This window comes from Vigna unguiculata, chromosome 10 (assembly GCF_004118075.2).
Source record: "Vigna unguiculata cultivar IT97K-499-35 chromosome 10, ASM411807v1, whole genome shotgun sequence".
NCBI classification, from domain to species: Eukaryota; Viridiplantae; Streptophyta; class Magnoliopsida; order Fabales; family Fabaceae; genus Vigna; species Vigna unguiculata.
This window is the reverse complement of record NC_040288.1, coordinates 5,600,343-5,618,017: the sequence shown is the minus strand read 5'-3', so window position 1 is coordinate 5,618,017 and position 17,675 is coordinate 5,600,343. Positions and strand designations below refer to the sequence as shown.

The following is a 17,675-nucleotide window of genomic DNA, read 5'->3' as shown; positions in this document are numbered from 1 at the left end:
AATCATTCTTTTTCTTTAACAATAAATAATACTTCTCAATTCTCTTATAATGAAATTATGAATTTTTTTTCAATAATAAAATTTTCATACTTAAAATTGCACATATAATAATAATATATATTAATCACAAAAAATAAATATATATTAACTTAAATATTTTAATATATAGTAATTACACTAGTAATAATGACTTATATAAAATACAACCATAAATATTTTGTGAATTATATCAAATTATAATCAAATTTATAAATTTTTGGAGAAAATGTCACTTTAATTATCACTAAAAAATTACAAAATTATAAAAGCTACATGTTCTTTTTAATAATAAAATTTTCATATTTGAAATATTATTAGCTCACAAAAATTTATATATAATAATAATATGTAAGAATTGTAATAATTTTGTATGCGTTAACTACTAAAATATACTAATTATAATAATTTAATACATATTAATTATTAATATACATTAATCATAATAATTTAACATATATTAATCATAATTATAGTTAATAGTATCAATAATTTTTATTATTATTATAATTAATAAATATATTATTAACTATATTTCAGTGTAAGACTTAAGTAGTATTTTGATCGTGAAATTTATTTAATTTTTTTTATTCACAAATCAGTTTTTATTTTATTTTTTAAAACAAAAAAAATTATTAAATTTATGTTAAAATTTTTTAGAAAATAACTACGTGTTTAAGATATTTATTTTAATTTTTTTATTGAATTTAGGAGGTCTTTCTAATTTTTCTGGCACTTAGTGTTTTTAAGAGTGGGTTGCTTTAAAAATATGAATTTGAGATAGAATGAGCAAATGAATTTGAAGATAAAGTTTGAATTGATTATTTAAAAAGTCTAAGTTGTGTTCGTTTGAGCATATTTATCAAATATGTTGATTTGGAGAGAAGGAATTTTGAACTTATTTCGTGTTCCGTGATGATGATAGTACAAATTCATATCTAGGTGTGGTAATTAGGGCTTGGCCCGTAAAAAAATGCGGGATGGGTTAGGGTAGTGAGCCCGTAGGCCCACATAGGCCCGTGCGGGCCGTCTCATAAGTCTCCATAAAATTAAAAAAAAAGAAAAATAACTTACACTTGTGTATATTAATTACTTCTTTTATGGACTCTTGCATTAATGTTTCAAATTCTTGTTTAAATGGGAAAGATAAGTATTATGTATTTTTTAATGTGCTAAAATTTAAAGAATATGTGTATATCATAGTATGAATATGATGAAAATGTTGAATTATCAATTTATCATCTAATTCCTCAAAGTCTTTACTTAATTTTGTGAACTTTTTAAAGTTTCCCAATTTTTAAACATTGAAAGTTTTATCATACAGGCTAGTGTTTGCAGTCCGCATAAAGTGTGCGGGCCGGGACAGACTAGCCCGTGTTGTACGAGTCTTATGCGAGCCAGGCCTAAACGGGCCAGGCTGACCCGCATTACCACCCCTATCCATATATCCTTTGTTTGATTTTTTCTTGTTGAATTTTACTAAACATTAAAAGTATAATGATATTGATATTTTAATTTTTCTTAATATATTTTAAAAGTATCTATCAATGTATCTTAAATGTGCAGCAGCAAGAACAATACAAAAAAACAAGTAAAAAGTCCAAATTCTGTGTGGTACAGAGAACCAACTTGCACTAGTTTGATGAAAGATAGTATAGTAGTTTGGAAACTAGGGGTGGCAATTAGGGCCTGGCCCGCGGGCCCGGCTCGCAGGCCCGCATAAAAAATGCGGGGTGGGCCAGGATATTGAGCCCGCAGGCCTGTGCAGGCTCGGCCCGCGGCCCGCACGGGCTAGCCCGCGGCCCGCGCGGCCCGGCCCGCAAGCCCGCATAAAATTAACTTGCACTTGTATATATTAATTACTTCTTTTATGGACTCTTGCATTAACATTTCAAATTCTTGTATAATTGGAAAAGACAAGTATTGTGTAATTTTAATGTGCTAAAATTTAAAGAATACATTGTGTATGTCATAGTATGAATATGATGAAAATGTTGAATTATCAATTTATCATCTAATTCCCCAAAGTCTTTACTTAATTTTGTGAACTTCTTAAAGTTTCCCAATTTTTAAACATTGAAAGTTTTATTATAAAAAAAAATAAATAAAAAAATTAAAATAAAAAAAAAGCGGGCCGGCCCGCAGGCCCTCGGGCCAATGTATATGCGGGGCGGGCCAGAGTATGCGGCCCGCATAAAATGTGTGGGGCGGGGCGGGCCGGCCCGCGATGTGCGGACCTTATGCGGGGCGGGCCTAAACGGGGCGGGCCGGCCCGCATTGCCACCCCTATTGGAAACTACTATATCAATTAATTCAAGAGTCAATACCTACATTATTAGTATTGTATTCTTTTACATTAATCTAAAGAAATATACAATTGTTTTTAAATCGGAGCTAATATATAATTTCAATATTAAATTTTAATGAGGAAGAAAATCAAAAGAAGATCAAGAAAAAACGAGAGGGAACCTTGCGCGAACCTCAGCAAAATGAAAGCACTTCAATACTCAAATGAAGAAGAAAAACAGAAACAAAACATAGTTTTTCACAGCCAAGGAGGAAAAGGTGTTCTCCATCGGCGGGAGTTAATAGTGACATCCGCCAACAAGTAAAAAATAAGAAAATAATGTTATCTAGAGACGTATAAGCTACAATTTTATCTTAGCCTTTACCTATTTTTTCACCATATTTTAAAAAATGCCATCGTGTACATAGGCTACGATTTTCTTATAACTGTAGTCTTCATGTGTAGTATGACCAAAAGGAATTTATAAGAATTTATAAATGTGAAAATTTATAAGAATCGAGTCATGGTGCAGTAACAATATTAAAGAGATGTCACGTGGTTAAAGGATGTCATGTGTCAGTTCCTTGATTTTTTTATATTTCTTTTAATTTTTAATTTATTTATTTTTATGTTTTTAAAAAAGATTACAAATTTTCACATGTCAAGTTGACGTCGTGTTACGTGGCAGTGACAATGTGCTGCGACAGTGACAAGGCCACTTATAACTATTATGCTAGGTCTCATTTTCTCGTACTCAACTTTGTCCTTAAATTTTTATTTTGTCTTAATTTAATCTCAATTTTTGTAAAAATTGTACAATTTCATCCAAAAAAATTAATTTTTATATAAATATTATACAAATATTTTTATTATATATTTTTAACAAAAGTAAGTTTATTTAAATTTGTGTTTCACATTCACCTTTATTTTAAATTGTTTTAAAATTTTAAATTTATTTGTTTTTCATTGTGATATAAATTGGTTTAAATTATTTTAAAATTTATATAATTTTTATTTTTACACCAATTCAAACATTTGTATAAAAATTATTGAATTTTACACATCTAAAAATTATACAATTATTTGAAATATAATTTCGAATAAATTTATTGAATTTTTTCTATCAGTATTATTTTCTATTAACAACTTTAAAACAATTTTAATTAAAGTTCAATGTAGAATATAAATTTAAATAAACTTATTCTTGTTAAAAACATTGACTAGAAATATCAATTTTGATAGAAATATTTGTATATTATTTATATAAAATTTAAATTTGGTTTTAATTTGGAAAGAGACAAAATTACTCAACTTTTACAAAATTTGAGATTAAATTGAGACAAAAATAAAAAAATAAAAGAACCAAATTAAGTATAAGGAGATGACATTTGGCATAATAGTAACATGTGACACTATAACTACCACATCACACTCTTATTGTCACATGACATGACGTCACCTTCAAACATGACATTTAAATTTTTTTAAAAAAAATTAAAAAAATTTAATTATAAAATAAAATAAATAAATAAATAAATCCAACATTGTTACTAAACTAATAACAAAAAACTTCATTGTATCAAATTTTTTAAAAAATAAAAATAAAAATAAAATAAAATAAATAAAAGGACCAAGTTAATATTTTACTACAAAATAAAGAATAAAATAATTTAACCTATATTTTTTATATAAAAGAGAAACCCAATTATAAGATACTAATATCAACCATTCTCAATATTGAGTTCACCCGAGTCCGTGTCACGCGGGTTAATTCCCCTCACCCGAAAGTTTCCTCAATTCTCATTTGTCCTACTATTACAGTCTTATATAACACCAACACTTACCCTCTGTCTCCCATTCTGAGAGAAACAAAATCAGCCACTGACTTAGCTAAGAAAAATGAGTTTCCGTTCTTCCATGAACGCCGTTACCCTTCTTCTCTTCTTCTTTTTCATTTCCGCATTAGGTATGAAATTCTGCTCTTACTCTTCTTCGTCCTTCCACTGCCAAATCTCCATCTCCTCTTTCTATCGTTTTTCTCTTCGTTCCGCAATTGCTTTAGATCTCGCCAATCTTCCGCTTCAATTCATCAATTCTTATGGTTTATCGTTGTCACTCATAATTTCTCTATCGTTCTGACTTCTCTTTTTTATTTCTGTGGTTAAGTTTGTGCCAAGAAGACCGCTGATGTGACGGAGTTGCAGATAGGCATTAAGGTAGCCTTTAAAATGATACTCTGATTAAGATCCATGCCATTTTTTTATAGTTTAGCCTATAGGCTTTGAATAATTTGTACGGAAAAGGACTTTGCGTGTGTGTGGTTAGAATTCTTTGTCTTGGTATGTTTTTAGAGTTGATAAATTTGATTTTAATAGATAGAGTGTATTCGTCGGTGAGTGTGACCACATTGAATAATCGGTAGTTTTGTCGGAATTGGAACTGTACGAGTGTTGTTTCCTTGGCTTAGCTGCAAAGTGAAAGGATGCTTTTTTTATGTATAAAAAAGGTTAGTACTTGCTGATTTTATGGCATCAGGGGTGCTTGAACATTTATGTATTGTTTGGTGTAACTTGTTGTGATGTGTGTACAAGTGCAGGGAAAGACCTTTGTACGGGTTTGAAATATTCAATGTTACTGTTTTGAGCATTTGGAATGGCTAAATAAATAGCTGATCTTTTAGGCTATTAGGTAGAATAGTACTTCTTTTATTCACCAGAAAAAGAACATTGTTGTTTTATGTTCGGCGGTTTGTGACTTGTTTATTTAAAGTAAAGTATGAATACATGATTGGAGTCTGGCTATGGCTTTGAATGAGGTAGTGGTATAGTGTGATGGGAGACTTGCAAAGGAGAACATTTCAAGGACTTTACACGTATATGTTGTCTTGTCTGCTGCTTGATCACAAGTTCATTGTGATAGATAGCATCAACAAATTGTTTGTAACTGGTTAGGGTGGAAATGAAAATTTCTGGTAATTTAATGTGGAGGTTGAAAACAGGAAATACGTCATGGTTTCCCCTGTGAATGATGCAAAATTTTTTATTCCCAGAGATACTGAAGTTGTTGCTTGTCGATATCTGTTAGCAAGGTTATTTTGATTGTACATTCGATGAGACCGAGTTTATGCCCGCGTGTTTGCATACTACTGATGCGCTGCCTCTTTTTGCAGCATAAACCAGCAACATGTGAAGTTCAGGCACACAAAGGTGATAGAGTCAAAGTACACTATCGGGTAAGTAATTTCTCAAGTTTATGTCGTGAGGCTGGAGGATGGTGCCGTTTAGTGAAACCTTTTTAAGTAAGATGTTTGTTGAAAGGGAAAAGGCTCCAGTGTCTTTGCTGAAGTTACATATAATAAATCTGAAGCGCAACAATAAAGTATTTGATGCATAATATTCACTCACCATCCATCAATAAAATTAACTCTAATTGAACGTATTATATTAGGTATATTACCTATAATGAACAATTCAAAGTACTATAATATCTGTTAGGCAATTGTAGTTTCCCTTTCATGTTGAATATGCCTTATTCTGGTTTTCAACGGGATGAATAATATTACCTTATTGTTAATTTCATATACTGTTTTTTGTGCAATTTCCATGTCATTTTGTAGAATAACTTTGTTCTTGGTCTATCTTGGTGGTTTATTTTTTTATTTCATAATCTGGACCTCTCCATCTAATCTGGGCAATAATCTGACTACCCATTGAAAGAAAATAAGTGGGGGCGAGATATCAGTGACATAATCACAACTGGGAATCACCTAGAGTCATTTCGATGGTGTGCTACTTGCGTATCGTTGCTTTTATTTATATGGATGGAGTTTTTATTTTAGGTTATCAGCAGGCTAAAGCACTTTAAGCTACATATACTCTAACGAATTATTATTTTCAAATCTCATTTCATTTGTTAATATGATGAGGTATCAGTGTATTCACTTAGATTTGTTGATCGTATTCTTGCATGTGTTTCCAGGGAAAACTCACTGATGGAACTGTGTTCGATTCTAGCTTTGAGAGAAAAAATCCCATTGAATTTGAGCTTGGTGCTGGTCAAGTGATCAAAGGTATGTTGTGCATTAACAATTTTAAGTTTTTAAATTTCTAGGTTCATCACCAATAAAAGTGGTTATCGACTAGCTACTTTGCTTGTTTTCTTATTTACTGAAAGTGGAGGTTTTTGAGTAGATAAAATAAAGGAGAGGAAAAAAAGATGCTGCAAACTGTAAAGAAATTGTATACCAGATCACATCTGTGCAATGAAATGGGTCCTGGTAGTTGGAAATAGAGGAGAACCCTTGTACAATCAATTATTGACGAGTGATTGTATAATACTGGATTTGGACGTTTATGAGGCAAGAAAATATGCAAAATGTCACCTTGTAGTAGCATTGTTTCCCTTATCTTCTTGATGTCCTCCCCATGCTCTTTTTAGTATCTTCTGTTATCAGCATTACCATAAAAATGTAATTATGAGCTATAATTTATACTGATATAGTTTCAAATTTGTCTTTTATTACTTAATTTATATGCATGGGTATATTTACATAATCATACTTGCATGCATCGCAATTTTATTACAAATTACTCGTTTATGATTGATGGGAAATCTTTCAAGATAGAGGATTCCATTTCACTTCGTCTCTTTGCAGGGTGGGACCAGGGATTATTGGGAATGTGTCTTGGTGAGAAGAGGAAGCTGAAAATACCATCAAGACTGGGCTATGGAGATCAGGGTTCCCAACCCTCTATTCCAGGTAATTTATCATGTTGATAATGATAGTAATGCTCTCTACCCAGCATTCATTTCTAGTTTAGTAAAATTCATGTTTGACACCTAGATATTTGATCAGATTAATCCCCCGGTGTACTTTATTAGTTCTGATTCTTTTCCTTTAAAGATATGGGGACGTTAGGTATCAGATAAATTTTTTCATACTTGGAATTATATTTTTTTAAAATTATGATTATTGGAGTGATTAAATTTTATTTGGTTGGTAAAAAAGTATTATACAAGTTGTTTTCATAGATCAAAGAGTTGTTTATCCTAAAATTCAATTTATTAACATGTTAAATTATTTAAAAGGAGGAAATTGTATTTTTTTCATTCAAGTTTTTATTTCAAATTGGGATATTTAGATTCTCATCTCTCATATAGAAATGAACTTCTTAAAGAAACCAGCCAAAAAATTATTTCCAAAAACGTTGTTTCCTTTTACTTTTTAAAAGTCAAATCAAACTTGAGAAACATTGTTTTTCGTTTTCAGACTCTTGGCACCACTTCTCTTTGTTGATGTGTGTTTTGTCATATTTTAATGACATTGTCTTATGATATTAGTTATGATACATCATGAGTTATAACTCGCAGGTGGTGCAACACTGATATTTGACACTGAGCTGGTGGGAGTGAACGGTATAAGTTTCGATGAAGAAGACGACGACTCTAAGACAGGCTCCGAACTGTAGACAAATAGAAATAATTGGAACGTTGAGACTGTTTGCTATCTTAGCTTATTTTTGTTCTTCAATAATGATTATTTTTGTTCTACAATGATTTTATGACCCGAGGTTTCACTGTTTAATTCTGAGCTTAATTTAGAAAGATTTAGACTCTCTACCTTTCTTTTGTATTCATCTCACCCTAGTTTTTAGTAGCGATCAAGTATATATGTTTCAATCTTTTTAAAAAATTGCTTTGTTATGGAAAATTGAAAAATAGTACTTGTTTCTTAACACTAGTTTTTCAATTTAAGGTATTTAAAACCAGCTATGAAAACGTCTTTATAAAATCTAGAGTTAAACCAAAATCTAAAATAAAAATAGAAAACGAGATTGAAAACATGTGTTTTGTATTTGAGATCTTAAAACGAGCCTTTTCTATTTGAAACCATTTCGTTCTTGAGAAAGGTTTGGGAGCGGTTTCCGAAGGTTTTATATATTCTGAAAATAGAAGCATTGGAAAAGTTGGATTTTTATTTTTTCAAAATAAACCCGTTTAAGGAAGTTATCTAAATAAATTTATCTCTACTTTAATTTTCAGACAAGATAGGTTTATTATTCATATTTAGAATTTACTCTGGTCATTGTTCACGTTAAGAATTTGATTGGTATAATTCATTTGAAAAATACCTCATCACAATTAAATGAGTTGAAGTTTTTTTTTATGATATACATTATATTAAGTATCAATTATTTATGATGAATAAGAAATTATTAAACTTTTATTAATAACACATCTAAACGGACTTCTTAAACAAATTAGAAATTATGAAAATAATAACAAATATAATGTTTAATTTCTGAAATAATAATAATTATGCAATTATTAGAAAATAACGTTAAAAACATCCAAATTAGGGAGGTTTGTTTGGAGTTAACATGATATTTGATTAGAATTAAGGATGTATATAGGGTTACGACGTGAAAATCTTCTTATTTATCTTCTACGTTTTATTTAAGAATGGTTGTTGTTTTCGTCATCTTTATTTTGATCGTCATGATTGGATCTTGTAAGAACATTATGGGTTGATAATAGTGCATAATTAACGTGAGATTGTATGCAAATGGAGGTATTAATCGTTATAAAAACAATGGTTCTAATATATTGCAAAATGTATGAACGTTGCATTACTTTTTAATTTTTGGTTAAAATACTTTTTTTTTCAATTTTCGTCAAGTTTTGTCAAATAAGTCATATTTTTTATTTTGTGTTCAAATAAGTCATAATTTTCGTCAATTTTGTTCAATTGATCATTTTTTACTAAGTTTAAATCATTAACGGCTATGAACAGTGACTACCACGTATCACTTCGTGGTTTTATTTATTTATTTTTTAAATTTTTAATTTTTTTTAAATGTCCACGTGTCAACCCAGCAGTGTGTCACATGTCAAAGTCAATGTTCTATATTGAATTTGGTACCTATATTTGTTATTTTTATTCAATTTAGTTCCAATTTTTGTTAACATGGACCAATTTGGTTCGTCTCCAAATTGAAACCAAATTTAATTTTTATATTAAAATTCACATTTTTATTAAATATTTTTATATAATATATTAAAATTCACATCATTATAACTTTGATATAAATATTAAATTTGGTCACATCTTCGATAGAGATAAAATTGGTCAATTTTAAACACAATTGTGATTAAATTGAACAAAAATAACAAATATAGAGACCAAATTGAATATAGAACATTGACTTTGACACGTGACACGCTATTGGATTGACACGTGGCCATTTTAAAAAAGTTCAAAAAAAATTCAAAAAAACCACGAAGTGACACGTGGCAGTCACTGTTCATGGTCATTAATGATTTAAACGGTGTTAGCAAAAAAGGACCCAATTGAACAAAATTGACAAATTCAACTCGGTTTTGATGATTTTGGGGTTCTAGAATGATTCAAATCAGGGGGAAATGGAATTTGTATACGTGTTGATTGTTGAGGTTTAGGAATTGTTGAAATCACGCTGTAAATGGAAATCAATTGGGGAAGATTGTATGAATGTGACTTTAGGGTTTAACAGTTGGGGTGTTGATGTTGCGAGAACAATTAGTGATTGATTTGTACTGTAAAATGTGAATGTAAGCATAAGTGAGTTCGTGTGACAAGTGGGAGAAAGCTGCAAAGAAGGAAAGTTGGGAAGTTGGAAATTCTCGCAGGTGCAAGGCAGAATTCTGGGTTCCCTAAAACTTATGCACCGGCTAGCGGCAGGCTATGTGCCGCTAGGCGCCAACGCAGTAAAATGCAATGCTACGTGGCTGTGAGTGATTTTAAAGGTCTGAGGACTTTTTGCAAGAAATTGTGTGGGAGGATGAAGCATGGGGTCGTTGGATTAAGAGTGAGTGAATTGAAACTACATAACTTATAGTTAAATTATGTTGGATTAAGTATATGGGAATAATGGGAAATAAAATGTGTGAGATGTTGTGTTAAGCGTTGAATTATCATTTGTGATGCCTAAATTGGTTTTATTGGGATATAGGAATCTAATGTTCTTTGATGGAAATCTTAGTCAATGCATGAGGTTAATTGAGATAAGGGTATAGATGGTTGAGGCTAGAAGTGCATTAGGCAAAATTCATCATGGGAAATCTTGAGTGGGTGAACCTAAGAGGACATAAACACCTAGGAATGGTTTAAACATGTGAGAGTTGAGGTAATCCACTTAGTAATGGTCACTATAGGATTTTGTACCCAGCTTAAAGAATGGAATCAGACCTGTGTGCTTAAAAACTAGTAAAACGAGAGCACTGGTGTGTCGCCTGGCGGTGAGGTATGAAACGTTAGGCGATAGCAAGGGAAACAGAGGCAATCTGTTTGAGTGGCGCTTGGCGGTGGACAGTGGCATCCAGAGGTGCGAGGCGCCTGGCGACACGTGTCCCCTGCCCGGCGGCCTGGAAGCCTGTTGCGCCTGGTGCATAAAGTTAAGCAATTGTGGTTGCTTGCTTTGATGTGCGTGGTCTACAAGGATCCTATGATACCTTAAAGGTCGGCTTGTTGGTGTTCCTTGAGTTGTGCCTCAGAACGTATCCCTTGAGTTGTGGCTCGGGACAGGGGTTAAGCATGTGGCATTCCTTGAGTTGTGACTTGGAATGACATCCCTCGAGTTGTGGCTTGGGATGGCGGATGAACATGAGGAACTCTTGAGTTGTGGCTTGAGTTAACGGTTGTTGCCGGTGTGAGTGTGCTTATTGTGGCCAGTACAGATGGGTCTAGATAGATTGTGATCCTCAGTAATTAGCTGATGAGTTTGGTAGTCTTGGGACGTTACGAACTAGGTTCGTATTGGGAACTCCACCTGGCGTTACGGTGTGTGATCCATAGCATGGTTTCCTGCACGTGCTCTATCGGTTGTGGCCGATAGGTATGGCAGCAAGACATCTTGAGGTACTCACTAGAAGATGTAGAACACGGTTAATATGGTGGTTGCCATGTATTCTTGAATCAAAGGATGTAATTCCTTTGTTGTGTTGTATGTATATATGTATATTCTATATATATGTTTATTCTGTTAGCTCACCCTATCTGCTTATGTTTGGCGATGATCGTGTATGCGATACACGGGAGCAGATGATGTTGCAGGTGGATCTGGTGAGGCTTAGTGACAGAGCGAGGATAGCTTGAGAGCTTTTATGGTTTATGATTTTGAAATAAATTGTAAACACTATGGATGTTTTTATATTATTTCGAGTTTTATAAATTATGGATTTTTGGACTATTCATTGATCTAATAAAGTTTTAAATTTTCCGTGTTTTTTGGAAATGGAATTTTAATAAATGAGGTTTACTAATCATTTATTTATTTCATTATTTAAATTCATAATATATTGTCGGGATGTTACATTGTTCACCATGATGAGAAAGTAGTTGAGGAGTAGAAGCATGAGAATGATGGTGGTGGATTTCCTGGAGGTTCATGTGGCACTTCTCTATTGATTAAATACGTTGATCATGACAACATTCAGTTATTTCGTTAATTGGTCTCCATGCAATGCCATATATTTATTGCTTATCAATCTATTAAGTATATAACAATGTTGTAAAGACAGAACAAAGAGGCACAACAGCAAACAGACACCCCCAAAAGCTATCATGTAGTCAAAATAAAAAGTGCAAGGAAATTTAAATGCTGGAAAAATAACGCCAACTAACTTGTGTCAAATAAAAATATGTAAAACAACTTATATCGTGGTCAAATAATAGTTGTGAAAACAATATGTAACAAATAACATAATTAATGTACCATAACATGCATGTTACGTCAGGCAAATGATCATTATCGGTAAAATGAATATCTTGAATGAAATTATATGATCATTACTTTACATTTTTATCCACCTTTCACGATATTGTGATTAATATCTATCTAGTTTACTCTGTTATATTCTTTATAAAGTTGGTCTAAGTTTAATGAGTATGTTAGAATAGTTTGTCGAAAGGAAAATCAAAATGTCGTATTACCCACTCAACTTAGATAAAATTCAACTTTAACAAAAAACATAGCGAACAAACTATTTCCAAATAACCTTACATAAAGAATAAAGACATCCCAAAATGAAATCATTGATCCTAAGTCATTGTTACAAAATTCTAAGACGAAAAAAAATGTTAATATACAAAATATAAATGTTATAATTGTAGAATTTATATAAAAAGTAAATAAATAATACATATATGTGAAAATAATATTATTAATAAATGTAATCTTTAATCATTACAATATACAAAAATAATATTGATAACTATATTTTAAAAACTGTAGAAGACTATAGTCTTTAATAATTACAATCTACAAAAATAATACTAATAACTATGTTTTAAAAACTTTAAAATACTATAAAATTTAATAATTAAAATCTATGAAAATAATATTAATAACTATATTTGAAAAATTGTAAAATACTATAATCTTTAATAATTATAGTCTATAAAAATAATACTAATAACTATATTTTAAAAACTTTAAAATATTATATAATCTTCTATAATTACACTCTATAAAAATAACATTACTAAGTATAGAATAAAAACTGTAAAATTATTATAATCTTTACAACCAACAAAAATAACATTATTTAAGTATAAACTATAAAATACTATAGTCTTTTATAATTAAAATCAACAAAAATAATATACAAATATTATATGAATAATTTCCTATTTAGTTCGTAAATTGAAGTTACTTGATATTATTTTACTCATTGTAAATTTTGGGTTAAACATGTATTTAACCTTTTATTTCTTACATTTTTTTTTAGAAATCATGTTTAAGCAAATATGTCAGTGGCTTCATTAACGGGACACACTTACCTAAATCCCTTTTCATGAAAACTTTCGACACATGCATCATATTGAACTCGTACGAGTCAGTCACTAGGACTAACCATCAACTCTAATACCATTGATGGGTCTTTCAAGGGGGTAAATGGGGAGATACAACACCAATGAGACTTAAAGCCTAACTCACATATGGGATTGTCACCCTTTCTTACTCAAAACCTTAAGGAAATGGATTTATGGGTATTCATCCTTATATGGTGCTCAACTTTCTCATATTTACCCGATATGGGACTTTGACTCATTCTTGAATCCAAACATATAACATCACAAATCATTTTAGTTCCTTTTAAGCACACACTACTATTTGTACATTTTTTTATAAGCATTAAAGATCACCACAAGATATAGAAAATTCATAATAAGATCAAAATGGTTAAAGGAAGAATCCTAGCAGATCATTTCTCTCGCTTCAAATGATAATCAAACATTATGTTTATTCCTTTCATTCCCAAATTATATATACCCATTTTTATAGAAGAAAAAAAAACATAAATAAGTTTTTGGGTCTTTTTATTCACATGCTAATAGTTGGATCCTTTGTTCTCATTCCAAGTAAACAATACACGTGAGCAACTTCTTCCTCATGTGGGACTCCACATGTTGGGCCTTGTCATGTAATTGCACCTCCATTAGACTAACAACATATTTTCAAAGCTTCCTGGGCCAATTTAGCTCACACTCTTGTCAAGAGCCCTCTTAGCCTTGTATCGGGTCTTGGGCTTCCATTTTCATGATTATTAAGAGCTTTAGCTTGTTAATGATATACACAAATATGATAAATCATCACCTACATCAAAGGAAGAAATATCATCCATATTAAAAGTATTACTTACTCCATACTCACCTAGCAAATCTAGTTTGTAGGCATTGTCATTTGTCTTGACCAATATGAGAAAGAACTTCCTTTATGATGACAATCACTCTTTTCTAAAATGCACCTATACTAGTCACCTCGCTCAAATGCGGCCTTTTTTCTTCCTTTAGAGGTGACTAATAATTTTGAAATCCCAGTCACTTACAATACCTTTAGGCAGTCTAAGTAATCGTACCATATCTTTGAAAAATAAGTCAACAACATGACATGCATCATCTATTTTGTTACAAGGTATAAAATGAGCCATCTTAGAAAATTTGTCAACTACCACAAACATTGAATATTTTCCTCCTTTGAATCGAGACAAACATAAAACAAAGTCCATAAAAATATCAATCTCAGGATGTCATGGAACAAGTAATGGAGTATACATGTGGCATGACTTTAGATTTAGCTTTCTTGGAATCAATACACTTTCAAAAAAATGTATGCACATCATGTTTCATATGAGGCCAATAAAAATGCTCATGCAAGATGTCATATGTCTTTTGCACTCCAAAACGATTCATTAATCCCCTTTCATGTGTCCCTTTAACAAGAATTCGTCTAATTCAACCCTTAGGAATACAAACTCTCTTGTCCTTAATCAAATCCATAATGTTTAAAATATCCATCACATGTAGTATCAGAACATGTATGATAGATATGAGAGAAATCATCATCTTGTTCATACAATTTCTTAATGCCCTTAAAGCCAAGAAATTTAGTTTCAATAGTACGTAATAAAGCATACTTGCGTGATAAAGCATCAACAACCACATTGGACTTACTTATATTATGCTTAATGACATATAGGAATTGTTCAAGGAACTCCACCCCTTGGTCTGTCTCTTGTTCAACTTACAATGTCCTTTCATATACATTAAAGATTCATGATCAATATGAATGACAAATTCTTTTGGTAAAAGATAATGGTGTCGTCTTGTAATGCTTTAACCAATGCATACAACTCATTGTCATATATTGGGCCCCATCATGTAACTACAGGTCCATTAGATTAACCATAATCTTTTGCGAAGTTTCCTAAGCCAATTTAGCTCTTACTCTTATCATGGGTCCTCTTAAGCTTTATATTAGATCTTAGGCCTGTATTTGATTTTTAGTATAGACTTCATGGTTGTTAAGAATTTTAACATTGCCAATGATGTCCACGTCAGATATAAAGATTGATGTCTACTTAATCAACATATAAGTTATACCTTAATAATTTGAATGTCTACCAACGTAACGCATAACTAATGGTTAAAAGAAATGGGAATAGATGAAGTGAAATATGATGCTTTCAGTTATGAGATAATGTAGGTTAGACACACCTAGCTACTTATAATGGGAAAGGAAAAATTGAATGCAATTTCCTATGCTTATATATGTATGTGTGTGTGTGTATATATATATATATATATATATATATATATATACACACACACACACACACACTTAGCCATAGATTTAATTAATTAGATCACTTTAATACTTTGGCTAATAATGTAATGGCTCTAACACATTTAATTATATTAATTGTGTAGATACCATCAATATTCTAATTTGATGAAGGACCAAATTAAAACTATTGAAATTAAGTAAGTAATTAACAAAAGTTACATAAGGGATTATGGTCCCTATTTGTGAGCACAACACATACATCATTCTTTTCCATTCTCTTCCTCCCCATTAAAGAGAAAATCAAGAGGGAACCTTCAGGTGCTCTACAGTTTGAAGAAGGAAGATCAAGTACCAATCTTTCATCTATTGTTTCCAATGACCAGGTATGCTTCCACATTATATTGTTTGGGGTATTGGGAATCGCTCAATTAGTTATAGGGTTTATTGCTCTTTTATGATTGATCTTTCTTATTCATAATCTGACAGCCTCAACTCCACCACAATATGTTTATAAACTAAAAGAATTTTTGCTTTGAAGTAGTGCTTTCCATATGTGAATTAGTGTAATATTTGATTTAATGCACCAAACAAATTAAATTTGAAACAACAACAACAACAATATTATAGCTTCAATATGCATGATTCTAGATACCATCAATATTCTAATTTGATGAAGGACCAAATTAAAACTATTGAAATTAAGTAAGTAACTAACAAAAGTTACATAAGGGATTATGGTCCCCATTTGTGAGCACAACACATACATCATTCCTGTTCCATTCTCTTCCTCCCCATCAGAAGAGAAAATCAAGAGGGAACCTTCAGGTGCTCTACAGTTTGAAGAAGGAAGATCAAGTACCAATCTTTCATCTATTTTTCCAATGACTAGGTACGCTTCCACATTATATTGTTTGGGGTATTGGGAACCGCTCAATTAGTTATAGGGTTTATTGCTCTTTTATGATTGATCTTTCTTATTCATAACCTGACAGCCTCAACTCCACCACAATATGTTCATAAGCTAAAAGAATTTTTGCTTTGAAGTAGTGCTTTCCATATGTGAATTAGTGTAATATTTGATTTAATGCACCAAAAAAATTAAATTTGAAACAACAACAACAATATTATAGCTTCAATATGCATGATTCTACAAGGTGTTAGTTGAAACATTAAAGTCTACTAATGGAAACATTGAAGTCATGCTTATAGTTAATGACTTCATTATAAAAGTCATGCACCCCATACTTCACTTTCTTAGAAGTCGTGCACCCCCATAACAACTTTACTTTTATAAAAGTTGTGCACTCCTTTAACAACTTCACATGTGTTAAAGTCATGTATCTCCATAACGACTTCAAATGGACTTAATCCCTTGTGAGAAAGTTGTATCAATTCATTAAGATTTTTGCATGGGCTTGCAAATACTATATGTGATCTAAAATCACTAGCAAAAGTTTTAATTTGGTGTAGGTTGGTCATGTTGACGATTGAGTAGATGAATTACTTATAGTGAAAAGTTGTGCTTGATTAAAGACCAATATTAAACAATCAAGCATATCATATTATAATATATTAATATTATAACCAATGTTATATATGACCTCTGGTAATTGTACTTAATTTTTCAAAGTCATTACAAAAACCATTCCAAATGAAAACTATTGAACGAGTTGAAGAAGAGTAACCATTTCTAAATCACAACTTTTGTTCTTATCATATTCAAAAGGTATATATTTTCTACTACTAACTTTATATATTTGTAATACACATACAAATGATATTTTAATTATTAACTTTGTCCATGCCAAATAGATAGTTTATACATTGACAAAAAGTTCTAGGACTATGAGGGAAAAACCTATCATCAGATATATGATTAATAATTTCAATGAAGATACATTAGGAATTAGTTCATTCTAGAGTAAGATATTTTTCCCACGTCATCCACCCAACAAGTTTGGTCATTTAGCCACTCATTCCAAAAATATTTAATTTGAACTTTCAAACCAAATATGTTTCAATACAAAATAAGTTACCTAAATTGTGATAAAGCAATCACATTGACCAAAACTATACATTGTTGTGAAACCCAGACACGTGTGTAGCATGTTTCATCCATTATGCCAATGACTACCAATAACAAATTTGAGCATCTTTTAGCAAAATTCATCGATAATGAGAAATAAAAAATAAATCAAAGTGTCTCATACATTTTTGTGAATCATTCTTTCTCATGATCACATAAA

At 31.0% G+C, this 17,675-nt stretch overlaps 1 protein-coding gene across 1 annotated transcript; it reads left to right on the top strand.

The window, feature by feature from the left end:
* Window positions 1–4,060: 4,060 nt before the first annotated feature.
* On the top strand, window positions 4,061–7,942 carry LOC114165922 (FK506-binding protein 2-like). Its single transcript, XM_028050547.1, has 6 exons — window positions 4,061–4,289; window positions 4,490–4,539; window positions 5,493–5,555; window positions 6,302–6,392; window positions 6,978–7,082; window positions 7,694–7,942. Exons 1-6 carry the CDS (start codon window positions 4,223–4,225, stop codon window positions 7,789–7,791), a joined length of 474 nt encoding a protein of 157 aa, XP_027906348.1. The 5' UTR covers window positions 4,061–4,222; the 3' UTR covers window positions 7,792–7,942.
* Window positions 7,943–17,675: the final 9,733 nt, after the last annotated feature.

Excerpts from the sequence above, each read along its gene's own strand:
- LOC114165922 (XM_028050547.1), top strand. The coding sequence starts at position 4,223 with ATGAGTTTCCGTTCTTCCATGAACGCCGTTACCCTTCTTCTCTTCTTC. Across the intron at positions 5,556-6,301 it reads GAGTCAAAGTACACTATCGG|GGAAAACTCACTGATGGAAC; the intron begins GTAAGTAATTTC and ends ATGTGTTTCCAG. Across the intron at positions 7,083-7,693 it reads TTCCCAACCCTCTATTCCAG|GTGGTGCAACACTGATATTT; the intron begins GTAATTTATCAT and ends TATAACTCGCAG.